The sequence below is a fragment of the Bombina bombina genome, chromosome 1, assembly GCF_027579735.1.
Source record: "Bombina bombina isolate aBomBom1 chromosome 1, aBomBom1.pri, whole genome shotgun sequence".
Taxonomy (NCBI): domain Eukaryota; kingdom Metazoa; phylum Chordata; class Amphibia; order Anura; family Bombinatoridae; genus Bombina; species Bombina bombina.
The window spans coordinates 1,138,290,811-1,138,309,373 of record NC_069499.1 but is presented as its reverse complement, the minus strand read 5'-3'; the positions used below and the strand labels follow the sequence as shown (position 1 = coordinate 1,138,309,373).

The 18,563-nt window shown below is 39.6% G+C and overlaps 1 protein-coding gene across 1 annotated transcript in view; it reads left to right on the top strand.

Annotated features, from left to right (window-relative positions):
* The window catches only part of DHX58 (DExH-box helicase 58), a 140,071-nt gene that overhangs the window by 83,242 nt on the left and 38,266 nt on the right, over positions 1–18,563 (top strand). The window contains exon 11 of the mRNA XM_053698982.1: positions 17,375–17,565. Coding sequence (XP_053554957.1) covers positions 17,375–17,565 — 191 coding nt within the window. The remainder of the gene's footprint in view (positions 1–17,374; positions 17,566–18,563) is intronic.

Genomic DNA, 18,563 nt, shown 5'->3' with positions numbered 1-18,563 from the left:
ATATCTCTCTTTAACAGTTTTAAGGTTCAAAAGTTCAGGTGTTCTTACTCTAAAGTCCGTAGGTGTCTTAGATTCTTAGTACAGTTAGCCACAACTCAGAACATAACATATCCTAATTTACAAAATCTAGAACATAAGGGTTAAGTAGTCAACAGTCTATGCTTTCAGAATAATACAAGTGATATACATATACAATGGTTATCCGTTGACAGTTGATCCCGGCTCTCTCCCCATCTCTCTTGTGTCTGTGGGACTAACCCCACATGTCTCTGTAGTTCTTTGCCTGTTGGCTTCATGGTACATAATGAAAGGTTCCCATTGGGCAATAAATTCCTCCTTCGTATTTAAGGTATCTGCTGCTAAACTAGCCATTTCATAGTGGTAAATGATTTTATTCTTGATAAATGTGAAGCTCGGAGGTGTTGTTTTCCAGTATTGAGCAATACAGATTCTGATTACTGTGCAGATGGTCATCACTATTTTTTGGTGTTGTTTTAGAATGTTAGGAATCGGGAAGTGTAATAATGCCTGTTCGGGGGATAATGTGATGTTCTTATGGAATATTGAACTGAGGTATTCTGAGGTTTTTCCCCATATCTCTCTAGCCCCAACACACTCCCACCACATATGAATATACGTGCCCCTATCATTACAACCTCTGTAACAGGAGTTTATGGAAGGTTTATTCGAGTCTCCATATCTAGTTGGGTAAATGTACCATTTGAACGCTACCTTAAGGTAGTTCTCCTTCAAGATGGCATTGTGTGTAAACGAGAGACCTTTTGCTAGGTTAGTCTTCCAAGTTTCAAGAGGCCAGGTCTTATTTAAGTCTTGTTCCCACTTCACTATATTTGGGGATTTTGTTTCTCTAAATTGGTTATTGAATGTAGGGTATAGTAGGGAGATTGTCCCATGCGTCATCTCCCCGGACAGGCATATTGACTCAAAAGCTGTACTCACTGACAGTCTCAAGAGCCCTGTTATTTCTCTTGTTCTGGATTTTAGCTGCAAGTAGTGATACCATATATTTCTATCGTGTGGGTCTATGTCTCTATATTGTTCGTATGTGAGGAAGCCTCCATCTATGTATACATCAGCAATCCTATAAAGTCCCTTATTAGCCCATTTGTTTTGTATATTTGACTCTATTGTGGTCTGTGGTAATACTAAGGGAGTCAACCTAGAGTTGTTCTGAACTATGGGGAATTTGGTAATCAGTTTATTCCACAAGAAGATTGTGTGGGATATTGCTACAAATTTAAGTAGTGGAGCGGTACTGAGTTCTTTTGGGGTCCAAAGTAACCTAGAGAGTTGATTTGTGTTAGCAATCTGTGATTCAATCTCTATCCATAAAGGTTGTGACTTCTGTTTAAACCAATGTGTTGTTTGGGCCATGCGGGCCGAGTAATAGTAGGAGATCAGGTCAGGGAGACCTACGCCTCCCTCCCTTCTATGTGTGCACATGATTCTTTTATTTATTCTGGCCCGTTTCCCCTGCCACATAAAACGCAAGATATCCTTCTGTAGGGCATTAAGTTCCGCTATAGGGACAGTAATTGGTAGGGATCGAAATAAATATAAAAGCTTCGGGAGTAAGGTCATCTTTGTGGATATTATCCTACCATAAAAAGAAATTTTAAGCTTCAACCATTTCGTGATCAGGTTCCTAATGTGTGTATACATTGGGGGGTAATTTGCTTGATATAAGGAATGAATGTCTGCTGTGAGATATATTCCTAGGTATTTAAGTTTTTTCTTCGCCCATGTAAATGAGAAATTAATTTCTAGGAGTTTTTTGGTGTGTTGGGGGTAGGTTAATACTAAGCGCTTCACATTTATCTCCATTTATTTTGTACCCCGATAGGGTTCCATATTGGTGCAACATTGCATATAACGGGGGGAGGGAGAGTAGGGGTTTAGTCAAAAATAATATGATATCATCCGCGAATAGCGAGATTTTATATTCCTTGTCTCCCAGTCGTATACCCGAGATGTCAGGATTATTTCTGATCTGGATGGCCAATGGCTCGATACAAAGAGCAAACAGAAGTGGGGACAGGGGGCACCCCTGTCTAGTCCCATTCCTAATCTGTACAAATTTAGATTGATATCCTGACAGTTTAACAAAGGCTGAGGGGTGGGAATATAGCATCGTGAGAGCATCATAGAATGCCCCCGAGATCCCTGTTTTTTCTAGCACCGCGAACATATATTTCCAGTTAATCCTATCGAACGCCTTCTCAGCATCCAAAGAGAGGAGCAGAGAAGGCGTTTTTTCTACTGAGGCCAAATTGATCAGGTCTATTATTTTACGTGTGTTATCTGGGGCTTCCCTATTCCTGATAAAGCCCACCTGGTCCGGGTGAATTAGCCTTTTGAGTATGGGGTTAAATCTATTTGCTAAGATTTTAGTGAAAATTTTGACATCTTGATTTATCAATGAGATGGGTCTATAGTTCTGACAGTGTTGCTTATTCTTTCCTGGTTTTGGGATAACTGCTATTCTTGCCATAAGCATTTCTTTAGGAATTTCTTTCTTTTGCATTATAGAATTAAACATTTGAGAGAGGAGGGGTGTGATTTCCTCTTGAAATATCTTATAAAAAATTCCTGGGTATCCATCCGGACCAGGTGTCTTGGAGCTTTTTAGAGTTTTTATGGTGTTTTTAATCTCTAACTCAGATATGGGTGCGTTTAAGTTGTTGCGTTCCTCCTCAGTGATTGTCGGAAGCTTGCTGGGGCCTAGGAATGAGCTTAAGTCTTTGGAACTATCAATGTCTTTCTTACCTGCGGGAAGGTTATAGAGGGCGCTGTAGTAGTCAGCAAAAGCATTGGCAATCTTAAGTGGGTCATTAGTGTTTTTGTTGTCAGGTAGTTGAAGTTGTGGTACTGTAGTGTTTCTGGTAATTTCTTTAAGTCTATTAGCTAGCATTTTATCGGGTTTATTCCCGTGTATGTAGTAGTGGGTGTTTAGCTGTCTAATTGATCTGACTGCTTCTTTATTTAAGAGCTTATCGAGCTCATCATTTATAGCTTTAAGTTTATTTTTTATTTTTTTGCTGGTATTAGCCGTGAATTGTGTTCGCAGTATATTAGCTTCTGATTGTAGTTGTACGAGTTTAGCTTTATTTTGTTTGTTTTGTTTGCTAGCTTCTGCAATTAAGCTGCCTCTAATGTAGGCTTTCAATGCTCCCCAGACAAACGTAGGATTAGAAATGCTGCCTGAGTTAAGTCTTATGAATTCGCTCACTTGATCTCTAATTTTTTGTGAAGTTAAAGCATCTTGTAATAGCTTAGTGTTTAGGGACCAGGATTTGGTTCTGTTTGGGTTTAGTACCCCCGATATGGTGACTTCCACTATAGAGTGGTCAGACCAGGGACAATTCAGGATCTTAGCTGTGGACAAAAGTGGTAGCAGGATTTGGCTTAGAAAAATGTAGTCCAGTCTAGATTGGGTGCCATGCATTGGGGAAAAATAAGTGTAATCTCTAACCTTATCATTCAGGGACCGCCAGCTGTCAATTAAGTTATGATCTAGGGAGAAATCTTTTAAGATATTTACAGAGGAGCTAGGGGGTCGTGATTGTGAAGTTTTATTAGTGGACCTGTCTAGTGTCTGGTCTAGAGATAGATTGAAGTCACCCCCAATAATGATTTTGTGTCTTTTCCATTGAGTCAGTAGTTTGCTTAATTTTGTCAGAAATGATGCCTGATGTTCATTGGGGGCATAGACATTCACTAATAGGATTGGGGTGTTTTGAATTAAGCCTCTCACCACTAGAAACCTTCCTTCTTTGTCTCTAATGATTTCTTCCTCCTTGAAGTTCAGAGAGGAGTGTAATAATATAGTTACCCCACATTTTTTCTTCCCACTTACAGCGTGATATTGTGTAGTGTATGATTTATCCCAATACTTGGGAGTGAAATTTCTAGAGAAATGGGTCTCTTGTATCATAACAATATGGGCATGTAATGACTTATAAGTGGTAATTGCTTTTTTCCTCTTGATGTCAGAGTTAAGTCCTCTGACATTGTGTGAGAGAATTTTTATAGACATGTGAAAATACAAAGTATATCAATATCACCTGGCCTATAGAGTGTCACATAGAGGATATAGAGAAGATAGTGTATGTTGTTTGTAGTGAGCATGAAAACAATCTGCCTCTTGCAGTTCTGAGGGAGAGAGCCGGGACCCACCTGAAGCTCAAGTAGTAGCATCGATAGGCTGTACTGAACAGAAGGCATGCACCTCAGCTTTATGGGAACACCTTGAAAATCTAAATAACAGAGAAGAACCTTTATTAAATAGTACAGATCCATTATGTGGACCACATATGATTGTTGACATATCCGAACATTTAGTACATAAATGAAAAGAAAACAAATAATTTTAAACCGAATGTTAATATCCCCAGCCAGGGATTCTTGTAATAATGTAATGGGTGTAGGGTGGAGGGTGGTGGACCTTATGATATCAAACGCCACTGTGATTTCCAATCTTAGGAGGAATAGGGAGAGGTGGGTAAGGAAGGGTAAGAGGGTTAGGTGAGCTCCAGAAGGGCTCAGTGAGAAAGGATAGCGGGTAGGGGATATGAAGGGATAGACAAATGGTTGGGGAGTGTTAGAAGTTTGCTGTATATGGGGGGGGGTTGGGGAAGGATACTAATAGCCTCAGTTACTCCTGGTCATAGAGGGGATAGGGAGAGGTGGGTGGAGGAAGGGTAATAGGGATAAGTGAGCTTCAAGAGGACTCCAACATTTCCACGCTGTATGGTAGGGTCTAGTGTTGTATGAGAGTGGTATATGCAGAAAGTGCTGTGTGAAGGAAGGGAAGCGAGGAAGGGAGAGGAAGGGGTAGACATATAGGTGGAGAGTATGTCTGTTTTTAGATATTTGTTGCATGAGGGGGAAGGTAGGGAAGGTATGGGGTGAGAGGGGGGAGAAAATTGGATTCAGTGTTAACAACAGTTACATCAACAATAGTAATAACTATCAGAATAACAAAAACAGCAACAGCCCCTGAGCGGGTCTAAAACACAGCCCATGGTGGTTACTATTGGGCATTAGGATCTAACCAATGCCTGTCTAGGAGGCAGTGGGCCTGCTTAAAGACCCCGTCAGGGCAATATGAATTTGTGAAGCCCGAGTATCTCTGGCTATCACATCTCAAGACTAAAGCAAAATAAGTATAGTACTTATCTAGTCCTCTCACTAGGTCAAGTTGGGGAACATTCTTCTTCCATTTGAGATTCAGAGTCCGAATGATTATTTGTCAAATTCTTTAATTTTCTTTGTTTTTTGGGATTGCCCACTGGTGTCCATTCTTTTTGGATAGGTTTCCTCTGTGAAGTCGGGTTAGGTGTAGTTTGTTGAGACTCAAAAGGAATCTCTAGTCTGCGCAGAATTGTTGTTCCTTCATCTAGAGTGGAGCAAGTGTAGGTCATGTTGGCATGCGTAAAAGCCAATTTAAAGGGAAAGTTCCATCTGTATTTTATTTGGGCTTTTGTGAGAGCCAATGTAATGGGTCTGAGTTCTCTTCTTTTCCTCAGAGTGACTGGGGCAACATCTGCATATATTTGTATTACATGACCTTCAAATTTAATCGTTTGTAGTTGTCGTGCCTCCCTAAGGATAAGTTCTTTTACATGAAAATAGTGCATTTTAAGGATTATGTCTCTTGAGGTGGATTGTTGAGGCTTGGTGAGGGCCCTATGTACTCTGTCCATCAGGAGTTTGTCTGTCTCCACATCTGGAACCAGTTGTTGGAAAAGCAAAGTCATGGTGTCATTCAGGTTTTTATAAGACTCTGGTAAATTTCTGATTCGCAGATTAGATCTGCGGGATCTGTTCTCGAGATCTTCTATTTGTTCTTCCAATTTGTGTATGTATTCTTCATGATCAGACATGACTTTCTGTATATTAGGGAGCTCTTCTGCTATTGCGTCTGTTTTCTCTTCTAGTTCCGCTGTGCGGGTACCTATTTCTTTAATATCTTGCCGTAATTCAAACAGTGCAGATTTCAATTCTTCCTGAAAGACAGATTTAATTTGAGAGAGCAGTTCCTTATTTTGATTCTCAGTGGGGAGCGCTGCTGTTGATTCTGACATGCTAGCTTCCAGAGTTTCCCCCTGTGAAGGGGAGCCTTTGTTCAGTTGTTTTTGTTTGAGTTGGGATTTAGAGAGGCATTCCTTGACAGTTTGTGTTTTGTTCTTCATCATGCAGTGTTTATGAGAGTATACCAGATGAGAGTATAGTAAAACAAATGAGAGCTTTAATCAGATGATCCACTCAGAGTTGTCGCTGAAAAAAGTTAATTACTACGTCTAGATCATTTGTTAGGGGGTAATTCTTGCATGTGTGATTTTTTGCTTTCCTTTTTGGGGGTCCACCCTATTTCCACCCCACCTCACTTAATGTGCATCCATCTTCTGAGCTGTGGGGAAGCTTGTGAAAAGGGAGGGGGGGTCTAGAGTCCGATTATTAGGACTAAACAGCTCCTCAGTTTGGCAACTCTGAACCCTCTATTAACACTCCTAAGGTGATTCCCAAATAAAGTCAGCCTCTCGTGCTTCCTTCTCAGGTTTAGGAGGAATAAATGATGTATCTAGTAGGGGGTAATATGTAAAGGAGCTGTGTCACTCTAAATACAAATTAGATCATTAATAGGATTATTTGAATATGCATACTTCATGCCAGGCCCAGCATCTATGAGAGTCTCCTGCTCAGTTGTACCCGGTGCAAGCTATATACTTATTGGGCTAGGGGTCTGCCTTAAGTTCAGGGTATTGCGCTGTGCAAATAAAAACTTCTTGTTAACAATCTATTGTGGGTAATGATGTTGACTGGCAGTTTATTATGTATGGCTTGTTGTTTTTCGTTTTTAAGGCTTTATAACTTGGGAGGATGAGATTAAAATAAATTAGCCCTGTCTTCTTGTCTCCACGTGGGTCTTAGTTCTGAGTACGTGCTATGGGGACCCACGTCCGAATCCGCTATTGTGAGGGGGACCGGAGCAAATCTCTTACTCTTACCTTCCTCCAGGTGCCTTTGCTGAACTATGCTGCCTCCGCTTGTGTCTGCTCCTTCACAGATCAGGACCGCTTTGAGGATTGAGTAGGGCCGCCAACAAGATGGCGGGTTTTCGCGCCACTTTCGTCCCGATCTGTTTCTAATGCGAGGAGCTTCACTCGGTCTGCTGGGACAATTTGTCCGGAGGCCAGCTTTTGTCTCGGTAAGTCCTTAGTGAAGAGGGCGTCCTGGCTATCTGTATTGTAGCGTGTGGTGATCTGATCTTGTCAGCCGGCAGTCTATGGTCCAATCTGTAGTTTTGTTTCCTGCCTTTTGCCTCACAATTTAGACCTCCGGAGCGGAGCCCCGACCCTCCGGAGTGATTCTAGTTGTTTGCCTGCCGGGGGATGTAGTTATGCTGGTCCGGTCCTCTACCCTCCGCAGCAGCCCAGAGCGGGTCTCGTCTCTCAGCAGAAGGTTTCCTCTTATTCTTTCTGTTTTTTGGCTTCTCTTGCCTTCTGCCCACAGTTCTCTCAGTTGTGTATGGTCACTATAATATATAAATATATTAACTTGAGATAATAATTTCTGAACTTTGAGGTATATTATATGTTAAGGGTTGGGAGCTCTCCTCAGGCACGTCCGTTCAGTTCAAGCTCTAGCCCCGCCTTCACCTTGTTTTGCTTTTTTTAAATGACACAGTAGGGTTTTCTGCTTGTGGGGCATCTCACTATTTAGCAGTAACAATGTAGGAGCTGCCCCTATCAACCAGTGACGAGTGTGTCCCTTGAGTAGATTTGGTGGGTGCCAACTGATTTGATTGTTTGTGGTCATGCCTTTTTTACACAGCCAATGCTCTTTACAGAGCTAGAGGTAACAGAAGGAGAAAGGGGGATTTGCACCCTGGATTTCATGGTCCAGAACCAGCCTTGCCATAGGGATGAGTTATACATGAATATACACTTCCTGTTAGTTTCTCAGTCAAGTTAAACACCTTTAACATAACCACCTTGACTCACAATAACGCACCTGCCTTGCCTCTCTTTAAACACCCAGTCTTTATTGGTAAGTTTTTATTAGGGAATTGTGTCGAGATATGAAAGTATTGTTTAAATATTTTTTTCCATGCCAAAATATTATCAGCATGGTTAAATTGTGCTCTTTTATATGCATGAAATATTTTTGTTACATAATAGCTGAATTTCAAATGCTCATACGTGTATATCAGGTTTTAAAACCGTGATGCAGCCATATCAGTTATCAGCCCTAGAGTGGGACCCAGTCTGGTGGGTTGGGTCAAAGTCCAATGCTGAGCCTTGGATCTGACCCACTAAACAACAGCAGATATTGAGATACTTTTCACTATATTCTGTTCTGTACTGAGAATCTTGAACGGTGTTATAGGATACTGAAAATAAATCAGTGGTGGGAAAAAGCAGGATAATCAGGTAAGTTGAAAATCATACACTTGCTGTTGGAGACCAGAATCTAGTGAGCCAGAAAATAATTAGTGAATGGACCAGGCCATACATAGGCAGAATAAATCAGACAGGGATCTGTTATTTAGGCAAATAACCAGTTAAAATCCAAGTCATTTCAATCCATCCCAAAAATTAAAGACAAAACTAAATTTTCACTGCTGACAGTAATGTTCAATAGTGCCAAAAAACGTATCCCCAAAAAGCGGAAATCCTCTATCAACCCCACAGTGGATGAATGGCACACCCAAGTTACAGAAATATTAAACCTAGAAAATGACCATTATCGACTAACTGGCAACTTAGAGGTCCATATAGCCATGATAGAGCTGTGGAACAATTGCAGCCATGATAGAGCTGTGGAACAATTGCAGCCAATAATGAGAACACGCTACATCAATCACGCACTGCCAGACACTGTATCACCTCCCTTTTTTTCTCTCTCCTTCTCCCCCTCTACTCCCCCCCCTCGAATGCAGCTCTCCCATACTCCTTATTCCCAGAGAGATGGAAAGCCGAAAGGTCATACTTTTATTAATCTTTTATAAACAGTACAATGATTTAAGAAATGTTTGACGACGGATTTATGAACAGTCGTCAAATTTTATATCTTTGCTCATAACTGATAACAAAGTTATTATACTGTCCACACTGACATGAACTATAAAAAAAACTAAAATTTGAGCAGAAAGCAACATGAAATTTGTATTGTGAGGCCATTGCCTTTGTTTTCAAGACTCAATCACTGTTTACTTTACGCTGGTATTGCACTTGTGCTGATGTGTCACTGTCACCTCACCAGGGTCGACAATAAGACTTTACTCTTATTTCACTACTAGGCGATAAGTCTGCCCAGAGGGCAGTCTATGTTTAAAAAATACAAACCCCCAAGCTAAAGTTACAAAAAATACAAAAAGTTAAATTACAGAAAAAAATTAACAAAACTATCCAAAATAAAAAAATTAAACCTAAACTAATAGCCCTATAAAAATAAATCCCCCCCAAAATAAAAACACCCCCTAATCTAATACTAAACTACCAAATGACCTTAAAATGGTTTTTCGTAGGGCATTGCCCTAAGTTAAACAGTTCTTTTACCTCTAAAAAATACAAAGTCCCCCCTAACAGTAAAAAACCCCCACTTACCAAACCCCCCAAAATAAAAAAACCTAACACTAAAAACACTAAACTACCCATTGCCCCCTTCAAGCCCCAAAAAATCCTAATCTAAAAAAAAAACACCCCAAAAATTAAAATAAAAAAGCCTAAACCTAAGGCCCAAATAGGTACTCACTGTTCCTGAAGTCCGGCAGAGAAGGTCTTCTTCCAGACGGATCCACCATCTTCTATCTTCATCCGGAGTGAAGGCGGCGTAGAGCTGTGTTCCCGATGCCTGGATCCTCAGTGGAGGTCCTCAATGGCAGCTGTCCTCGGTAGCATGGAGGCTCCTCTTCATCAGATGTCCGTTGTAGACTGAAGATTGAATGCAAGAAGCCGCAATCAATTTGGGGTACCTTGCATTTCTATTGGCTGAAATTTTGAAATCAGCCAATAGGATTAGAGCTTCTGAAATCCTATTGGCTGTTCAAATCAGCCAATAAGATTTCAGTAGCTCCCATCCTATTGCCTGATTTCAACATTTCAGGCAATAGGAATGCAAGGTACCCCAATAAATATGGGGGACCTTGCATTCAATCTTCAGTGTGTGACGGGCGATCACATGAAGAGGAGCCTTCATGCTCCCGAGGACCGCCGCCGTTAACAATCCAGGCATCGGGAACACAGCTCCGCACCTCTGCTCCGCACCTCCTTCACTCCCGATGAAGATAGAAGATGATGGATCCGTCTGGAAGAAGACCTTCTCCGCCGAACTTCAGGAACAGTAAGTACCTATTTAGGGCTTAGGTTTAGGCTTTTTTATTAATTTTTTAGAGTTTTTTTTTTTTAGATTAGGGTTTTTTTGGGCTTGAAAAAGAGCTGATTGCCCTTTTAAGGGCATTAAAAGAGCTGAATGCCCTTTTAAGGGCAATGTCCATACAAATGGGCAATGGGTAGTTTAGATTTTTTTAGTGTTAGGTTTTTTATTTTGGGGGTTAGGTAGGTGGGGGGTTTATTTTCTACTTTTAGGGGGGACTTATTATTTTTTAGAGGTAAAAGAGCTGTTTAACTTAGGCCAATGCCCTACAAAAGGCCCTTTTAAGGACTATTGGTAGTTTAGATTAGAGGGTCTTTTTATTTTCGGGGGCTTTTTTATTTTCATAGGGATTACGTATATATTTTTTATTTTTTTTGATAATTTTGTTTATATTTTTCTCTAATGTAAAACTTTTTTTATTTTTTGTAATTTAGTAGTAATTGGGTTTAATTTAGGGGGTGTTAGGTTAGGGGGCTTAGTAATTAAATTAGTTATTTGTGTTGTGGGGGGTTGTAGTATAGGGGTTAATATATTAATTAGGGTTATCGTGATGTGGGGGTTTGGTGGTTTTAGGGGTTAATAGGTTAATTAGGGTTATTTCGATGTGGGGGGTTTGGCGGTTTAGGGGTTAATAGGTTAATAAGGGTTATTGGGATGTGGGGGTTTGGCAGTTTAGGGGTTAATAGGTTAATTAGGTTTATTGGAATGTGGGGGTTTATGGGTTTAGGGGTTAATAGGTTAATTAGGGTTATTGCGATGTGGGGGTTGGCAGTTTAAGAGTTAATAGATTACATAGATTGTTTGCGATGTGGGGGTTTTGTGGTTTAGGGGTTAATAGGTTAATAAGGTTTATTGCGATGTGGGTGGTTGGTGGTTAAGGGGTTAATATTTTAATTATGTTATTTGCGGATTAGGGGTTAATTACTTTATTGTTTTGCGATGTGGGGGTTGACGGTTTAGGTGTTTGTTAATACTTTGTGCAGGAGGTTAGTTTGTTTTTTTTTGTACTTCGTGCGGGCAGCTAGGTGTTTTTATTTCTTGCTGGCGGTTACGTGTTTTTTAGTTATTTTGTGCGGGCGGTTGCGTGTGGTTTTTCTTTAAGGCTTCGGGTTTGCCTACACTGCATCCAGGTGGATTCCGAAAGTGGCAGGGTGGTGAAAGAATCCACCTTCGGTGGATTCTTTCTCGACCCTGCCATTTTCAGAATCCACCTGGATGCAACATTCTTTCGGCTGCCTCGCACAGTCAACATTCCTTTGAGGATGCGTGTGCAACTGGCGACGGCGACGAACGTGTTACAAACGTGATTATAGTATAGATTGTATAATGCAGCAAGCAACAGCTATTTCTTGTTTTGAACTCTTAATAAAGCTCATTTGGAAAAAAAAAGTCCAAGTCATACACAGGAGAATAAAGCATATTTGTTATTCAGGAAAATAATCAGTGAACAGTCTAAGTAATACACAGGAAGACTATCTGTTATTCAGAGAAATAATTAGTCAAAAGCATATTTGTTATTCAGGGAAATAATCAGTGACAAGCACCATACGTGCACAAGCAGACTAAAGCATATTTGTTATTCAGGGAAATAATCAGTGAAAAGCACAAATCATACACAGGCAGACTAAAGCATATCTGTTATTCGGGGAAATAATCAGTGAAAAGCACAAATCTTACACAGGCAGACTAAAGCATATTTGTTATTCAGGGAAATAATCAGTGACAAGCACCATACGTGCACAAGCAGACTAAAGCATATCTGTTATTCGGGGAAATAATCTGTGAAAAGCACAAATCATACACAGGCAGACTAAAGCATATCTGTTATTCAGGGAAATCATCTGTGAAAAGCACAAATCTTACACAGGCAGACTAAAGCATATCTGTTATTCAGAGAAATAATCAGTGACAAGCACCATACGTGCACAAGCAGACTAAAACATATTTGTTATTCAGAGAAATAATCAGTGAAAAGCACAAATCTTACACAGGAAGACTAAAGCATATCTGTTTTTCAGGGAAATAATCTGTGACAAGCACCATACGTGCACAAGCAGACTAACGCATATTTGTTATTCAGGGAAATAATCTGTGACAAGCACCATACGTGCACAAGCAGACTGAAGCATATCTGTTATTCAGGGAAATAATCTGTGACAAGCACAAATCTTACACAGGCAGACTAAAGCATATCTGTTATTCAGGGAAATAATCTGTGACAAGCACCATATGTGCACAAGCAGACTAACGCATATTTGTTATTCAGGGAAATAATCTGTGACAAGCACCATACGTGCACAAGCAGACTGAAGCATATCTGTTATTCAGGGAAATAACCTGTGACAAGCACATATCATACACAGCAGGGACAGAACTACCATATGCAGAGACTGGGCCCAGGAGGTCCACCCCTCAGGGGGGCCCAACAGCTTCAGCACAAAAAAAATAAATCCAACTTTTTTTCCCTTCATGGGATGCTGCTCTGTTGCAGGCACATTTACATGGCTACATCATGATCTCCATTCCCACCTTGCAAGGCTGCCACCTGGATGAGGAGTGCGAGTTTGGGCACTGGGCAGGGCTGGCTCTCGACGGGTGCAGTGCACTAAGCCTCACACTATAGCCTGGCTGTGTGCAACTCTGATCTTCCAGCACAGGCCTTTTGCTGGAAGATCAGAGTCGCACACACCCAGGCTATAGCTGCGTGAAGATCATCTGTGCCTGTCACACAGGGGGACCCACCCATCCAGAGAATTCGGAAGTCACAGGCATCACACAGCAGCAGACATGAAGAACTTTCAGCAGCCAGTTGCAGCAGCTAGACAAGTAGTGAGTTACTTGTGAGTACATTTTACTTGCCGAGCTGGTGGCTGCTGATGCTGCTGTTCTGCTACCTCTGCTGCTGTGTCTGCCCTACCCCCAACGCAGTACACATCATAATATATTATTATTATTTATTTTAAATTCTAAAATGCTGGCGCTGACGCAGTACAGTGAGCGCAGGCTTTTACAGAGAGGCAGGTCCTTTTTTTCAGGCGCACCGCTCGCAATATGGGCAGCTACCCGGGGTGTTGCGCAGCATTGGCTCGGGTGAACTAATGGCGATAGGCATATATGCACAGCCTCCAATCAGCACATAGGTTCCAGTAGTGCACTGCTGCTGCTTCTTATGAGCATTTTCAATAAAGGTTACCTAGAGAACAAATCAAATTACATAATAGATGTAAATTAGAAATGTGTTTAAAATTGCATGCTCTATTTAAAACATGAAAGTATAATTTTACCCTTATTATGTTGGGAAAAAAAAGAGATCTGTATCAATTTCACATTTTTTTTTTGGGGGGGGGGGGCTTCATATATTCTTATACCTGGGGCCTGTGGTTTGTAGTTACGCCCATGATACACAAGCAGACTAAAGCATATCTGTAATTCAGGGAAATAATCAGTGAAAAGCACAAATCATACACAGGCAGACTAAAGCATATCTGTTATTCAGGGAAATAATCAGTGAAAAGCACCAATCATACACAGGCAGACTAAAGCATATTTGTTATTCAGGGAAATAATCAGTGAAAAGCACAAATCATACACAGGCAGACTAAAGCATATCTGTTATTCAGGGAAATAATCAGTGAAAAGCACAAATCTTACACAGGCAGACTAAAGCATATCTGTAATTCAGGGAAATAATCAGTGAAAAGCACAAATCATACACAGGCAGACTAAACATATCTGTAATTCAGGGAAATAATCAGTGAAAAGCACCAATCATACACAGGCAGACTAAAGCATATCTGTTATTCAGGGAAATAATCAGTGAAAAGCACCAATCATACACAGGCAGACTAAAGCATATCTGTTATTCAGGGAAATAATCAGTGAAAAGCACCAATCATACACAGGCAGACTAAACATATCTGTAATTCAGGGAAATAATCAGTGAAAAGCACAAATCTTACACAGGCAGACTAAAGCATATCTGTTATTCAGGGAAATAATCTGTGAAAAGCACAAATCTTACACAGGCAGACTAAAGCATATCTGTTATTCAGGGAAATAATCAGTGAAAAGCACAAATCTTACACAGGCAGACTAAAGCATATCTGTAATTCAGGGAAATAATCAGTGAAAAGCACAAATCTTACACAGGCAGACTAAAGCATATCTGTAATTCAGGGAAATAATCAGTGAAAAGCACAAATCTTACACAGGCAGACTAAAGCATATCTGTTATTCAGGGAAATAATCAGTGAAAAGCACAAATCTTACACAGGCAGACTAAAGCATATCTGTTATTCAGGGAAATAATCAGTGAAAAGCACAAATCATACACAGGCAGACTAAAGCATATTTGTTATTCAGGGAAATAATCAGTGAAAAGCACAAATCATACACAGGCAGACTAAAGCATATCTGTTATTCAGAGAAATAATCAGTGAAAAGCACAAATCTTACACAGGCAGACTAAAGCATATCTGTTATTCAGGGAAATAATCTGTGAAAAGCACAAATCATACACAGGCAGACTAAAGCATATCTGTTATTCAGGGAAATAATCAGTGAAAAGCACAAATCATACACAGGCAGACTAAAGCATATCTGTTATTCAGGGAAATAATCAGTGAAAAGCACAAATCATACACAGGCAGTCTAAAGCATATCTGTTATTCAGGGAAATAATCAGTGAAAAGCACAAATCATACACAGGCAGACTAAAGCATATCTGTTATTCAGGGAAATAATCAGTGAAAAGCACAAATCATACACAGGCAGACTAAAGCATATCTGTTATTAAGGGAAATCATCTGTGAAAAGCACAAATCATACACAGGCAGACTAAAGCATATCTGTTATTCAGGGAAATAATCAGTGAAAAGCACAAATCATACACAGGCAGACTAAAGCATATCTGTTATTCAGGGAAATAATCAGTGAAAAGCACAAATCTTACACAGGCAGACTAAAGCATATCTGTTATTCAGGGAAATAATCAGTGAAAAGCACAAATCATACACAGGCAGACTAAAGCATATCTGTTATTCAGGGAAATAATCAGTGAAAAGCATAAATCATACACAGGCAGACTAAAGCATATCTGTTATTCAGGGAAATAATCAGTGAAAAGCACAAATCTTACACAGGCAGACTAAAGCATATCTGTTATTCAGGGAAATAATCAGTGAAAAGCACAAATCATACACAGGCAGACTAAAGCATATCTGTAATTCAGGGAAATAATCAGTGAAAAGCACAAATCATACACAGGCAGACTAAAGCATATCTGTAATTCAGGGAAATAATCAGTGAAAAGCACAAATCATACACAGGCAGACTAAAGCATATCTGTTATTCAGGGAAATAATCTGTGAAAAGCACAAATCATACACAGGCAGACTAAAGCATAACTGTTATTCAGGGAAATAATCAGTGAAAAGCACAAATCATACACAGGCAGACTAAAGCATATCTGTTATTCAGGGAAATAATCAGTGAAAAGCACAAATCATACACAGGCAGACTAAAGCATATCTGTAATTCAGGGAAATAATCAGTGAAAAGCACAAATCATACACAGGCAGACTAAAGCATATCTGTAATTCAGGGAAATAATCAGTGAAAAGCACAAATCATACACAGGCAGACTAAAGCATATCTGTTATTCAGGGAAATAATATGTGAAAAGCACAAATCATATACAGGCAGACTAAAGCATAACTGTTATTCAGGGAAATAATCAGTGAAAAGCACAAATCATACACAGGCAGACTAAAGCATATCTGTTATTCAGGGAAATAATCAGTGAAAAGCACAAATCATACACAGGCAGACTAAAGCATATCTGTAATTCAGGGAAATAATCAGTGAAAAGCACAAATCATACACAGGCAGACTAAAGCATATCTGTTATTCAGGGAAATAATCAGTGAAAAGCACAAAAAATACACAGGCAGACTAAAGCATATCTGTTATTCAGGGAAATAATCAGTGAAAAGCACAAATCATACACAGGCAGACTAAAGCATATCTGTTATTCAGGGAAATAATCAGTGAAAAGCACAAATCTTACACAGGCAGACTAAAGCATATTTGTTATTCAGGGAAATAATCAGTGAAAAGCACAAAAAATACACAGGCAGACTAAAGCATATCTGTTATTCAGGGAAATAATCAGTGAAAAGCACAAATCATACATAGGCAGACTAAAGCATATTTGTTATTCAGGGAAATAATCAGTGAAAAGCACAAATCTTACACAGGCAGACTAAAGCATATTTGTTATTCAGGGAAATAATCAGTGAAAAGCACAAATCTTACACAGGCAGACTAAAGCATATCTGTTATTCAGGGAAATAATCAGTGAAAAGCACAAATCATACACAGGCAGACTAAAGCATATCTGTTATTCAGGGAAATAATCAGTGAAAAGCACAAATCTTACACAGGCAGACTAAAGCATATTTGTTATTCAGGGAAATAATCAGTGAAAAGCACAAATCTTACACAGGCAGACTAAAGCATATCTGTTATTTAGGGAAATCATCTGTGAAAAATCCAGGTTATACAAGACAGATTAAAGCAGACAGCGGATCTATTATTCGGGGAATATATAAACAAACCAGGTCAGAATATCAGAGGCAAATAACAGAAAACCCTAATACTAGGCAACCTACTGCTGTATCGTAACGATAAAATGTCTCCCAAATGTAATGGTAACTTTTAAAATAAGCATTTTAGATTTAAAATGTATTGATACGTTTCATATTTAACTTTTATGTCCATTTAATCATTATGGCTTGAAGAAAAAAACAATTACAAGTTTGTCTATTTAGTACATTTAAGAAGAAACACTTGTATTGGGGTCACAAAACCTAAACACACAAAACACATAAAGATCAGCACAATGTGCTCCTCTTATTAAAGATGTTTTTTCATCTGTGTTCCCAGTAAACCCCAATAACACTCTCTGTTGCAGATTAAAGAGCTACAGAAAAATTCTCTCATTGAACGAAAAGTGAAGCAACAAAAGAAGGAGGAGCTAAAGAACACTTTCCCCCCCGAGAACGTGAGGCTGTACTGCAGGAACTGTAATGATGCTGTTTGCCTCGGGAGTCACCTGCGTACTGTGGAGTTTACGCATCATGTCAACATCAACCCTGATTTCAAGTAAGTAAGGAGGGAACCTGTAGAATGGGAAAATCGCTCTCAAGAAGACGCAGAATATACAGCCAAATTGACAAGTTTTGTATTTCATGGCAATTCTCGAAGCTTTCCACATATTAAAAAATAAAATAAATATATTGCTCAAATCACACTCGTAAACTTGTATAGAACTTAAATATGAACACCAGAAAGTTAATTTATGATTGTAATTGAAAGTGTTTGAAAGTTTTAAAAAATGATAATTATAAAAGAATTATGCCAGGCCTGTGGAGCTTGATGGCCCGCTGCGCCATAACCTGTCCGCCTGCTCTGAGGAGGCGGACAGACATCGCCGCAATTCAACCCGATCGGGTTGATTGACACCCCCTGCTAGCAAGAGCTGCTGGTGCAATGCTGAATGCGGAGAGCGTATTGCTCTCCGCATTCAGCAAGGTCTGTCGGACATGATCCGCTGATCAGATCATGTCGTACAGGCCTTTCATAAATAGGCCCCAATATGTTAATATGTCAGAGCATTTAAGTATTGCATTGTTGCTTGCAAATAAGTATGGTGTGTGCAAAAAATGTGTTTACCCCCGGCGCTCAAACAACTATAAAGCAACTAAATAGCCTTTCTCTTAGAAGAGACATTTTTAAATGGATTTCCCCTAACCACTCAAGACAGGAAAATAATGTAAAGCTATAAGTGTGCTCTAAGATAGAGCTATAGTCATGGAGTTAATCCTGACACAAATATTATATTATATAGAATTGAATAATAGACAATCGTAATATAAGATATTATGAAAAAGGACTCACCATATAAATACATCTAAAGGATGACGTGCACGCAATAAAATCTCAAAAATGAAAAGAAATTGATAGATAAAAAAAAAAAACACCTGCGATCGCGGAAAGAAAGCTCCGTAATGCAGACCCATTTATGTCTATGGGGGAAAAAACTAACGTTTAAACTTAACACCCTAACATAAACCCTGAGTCTAAACACCCCTAATCTGTCC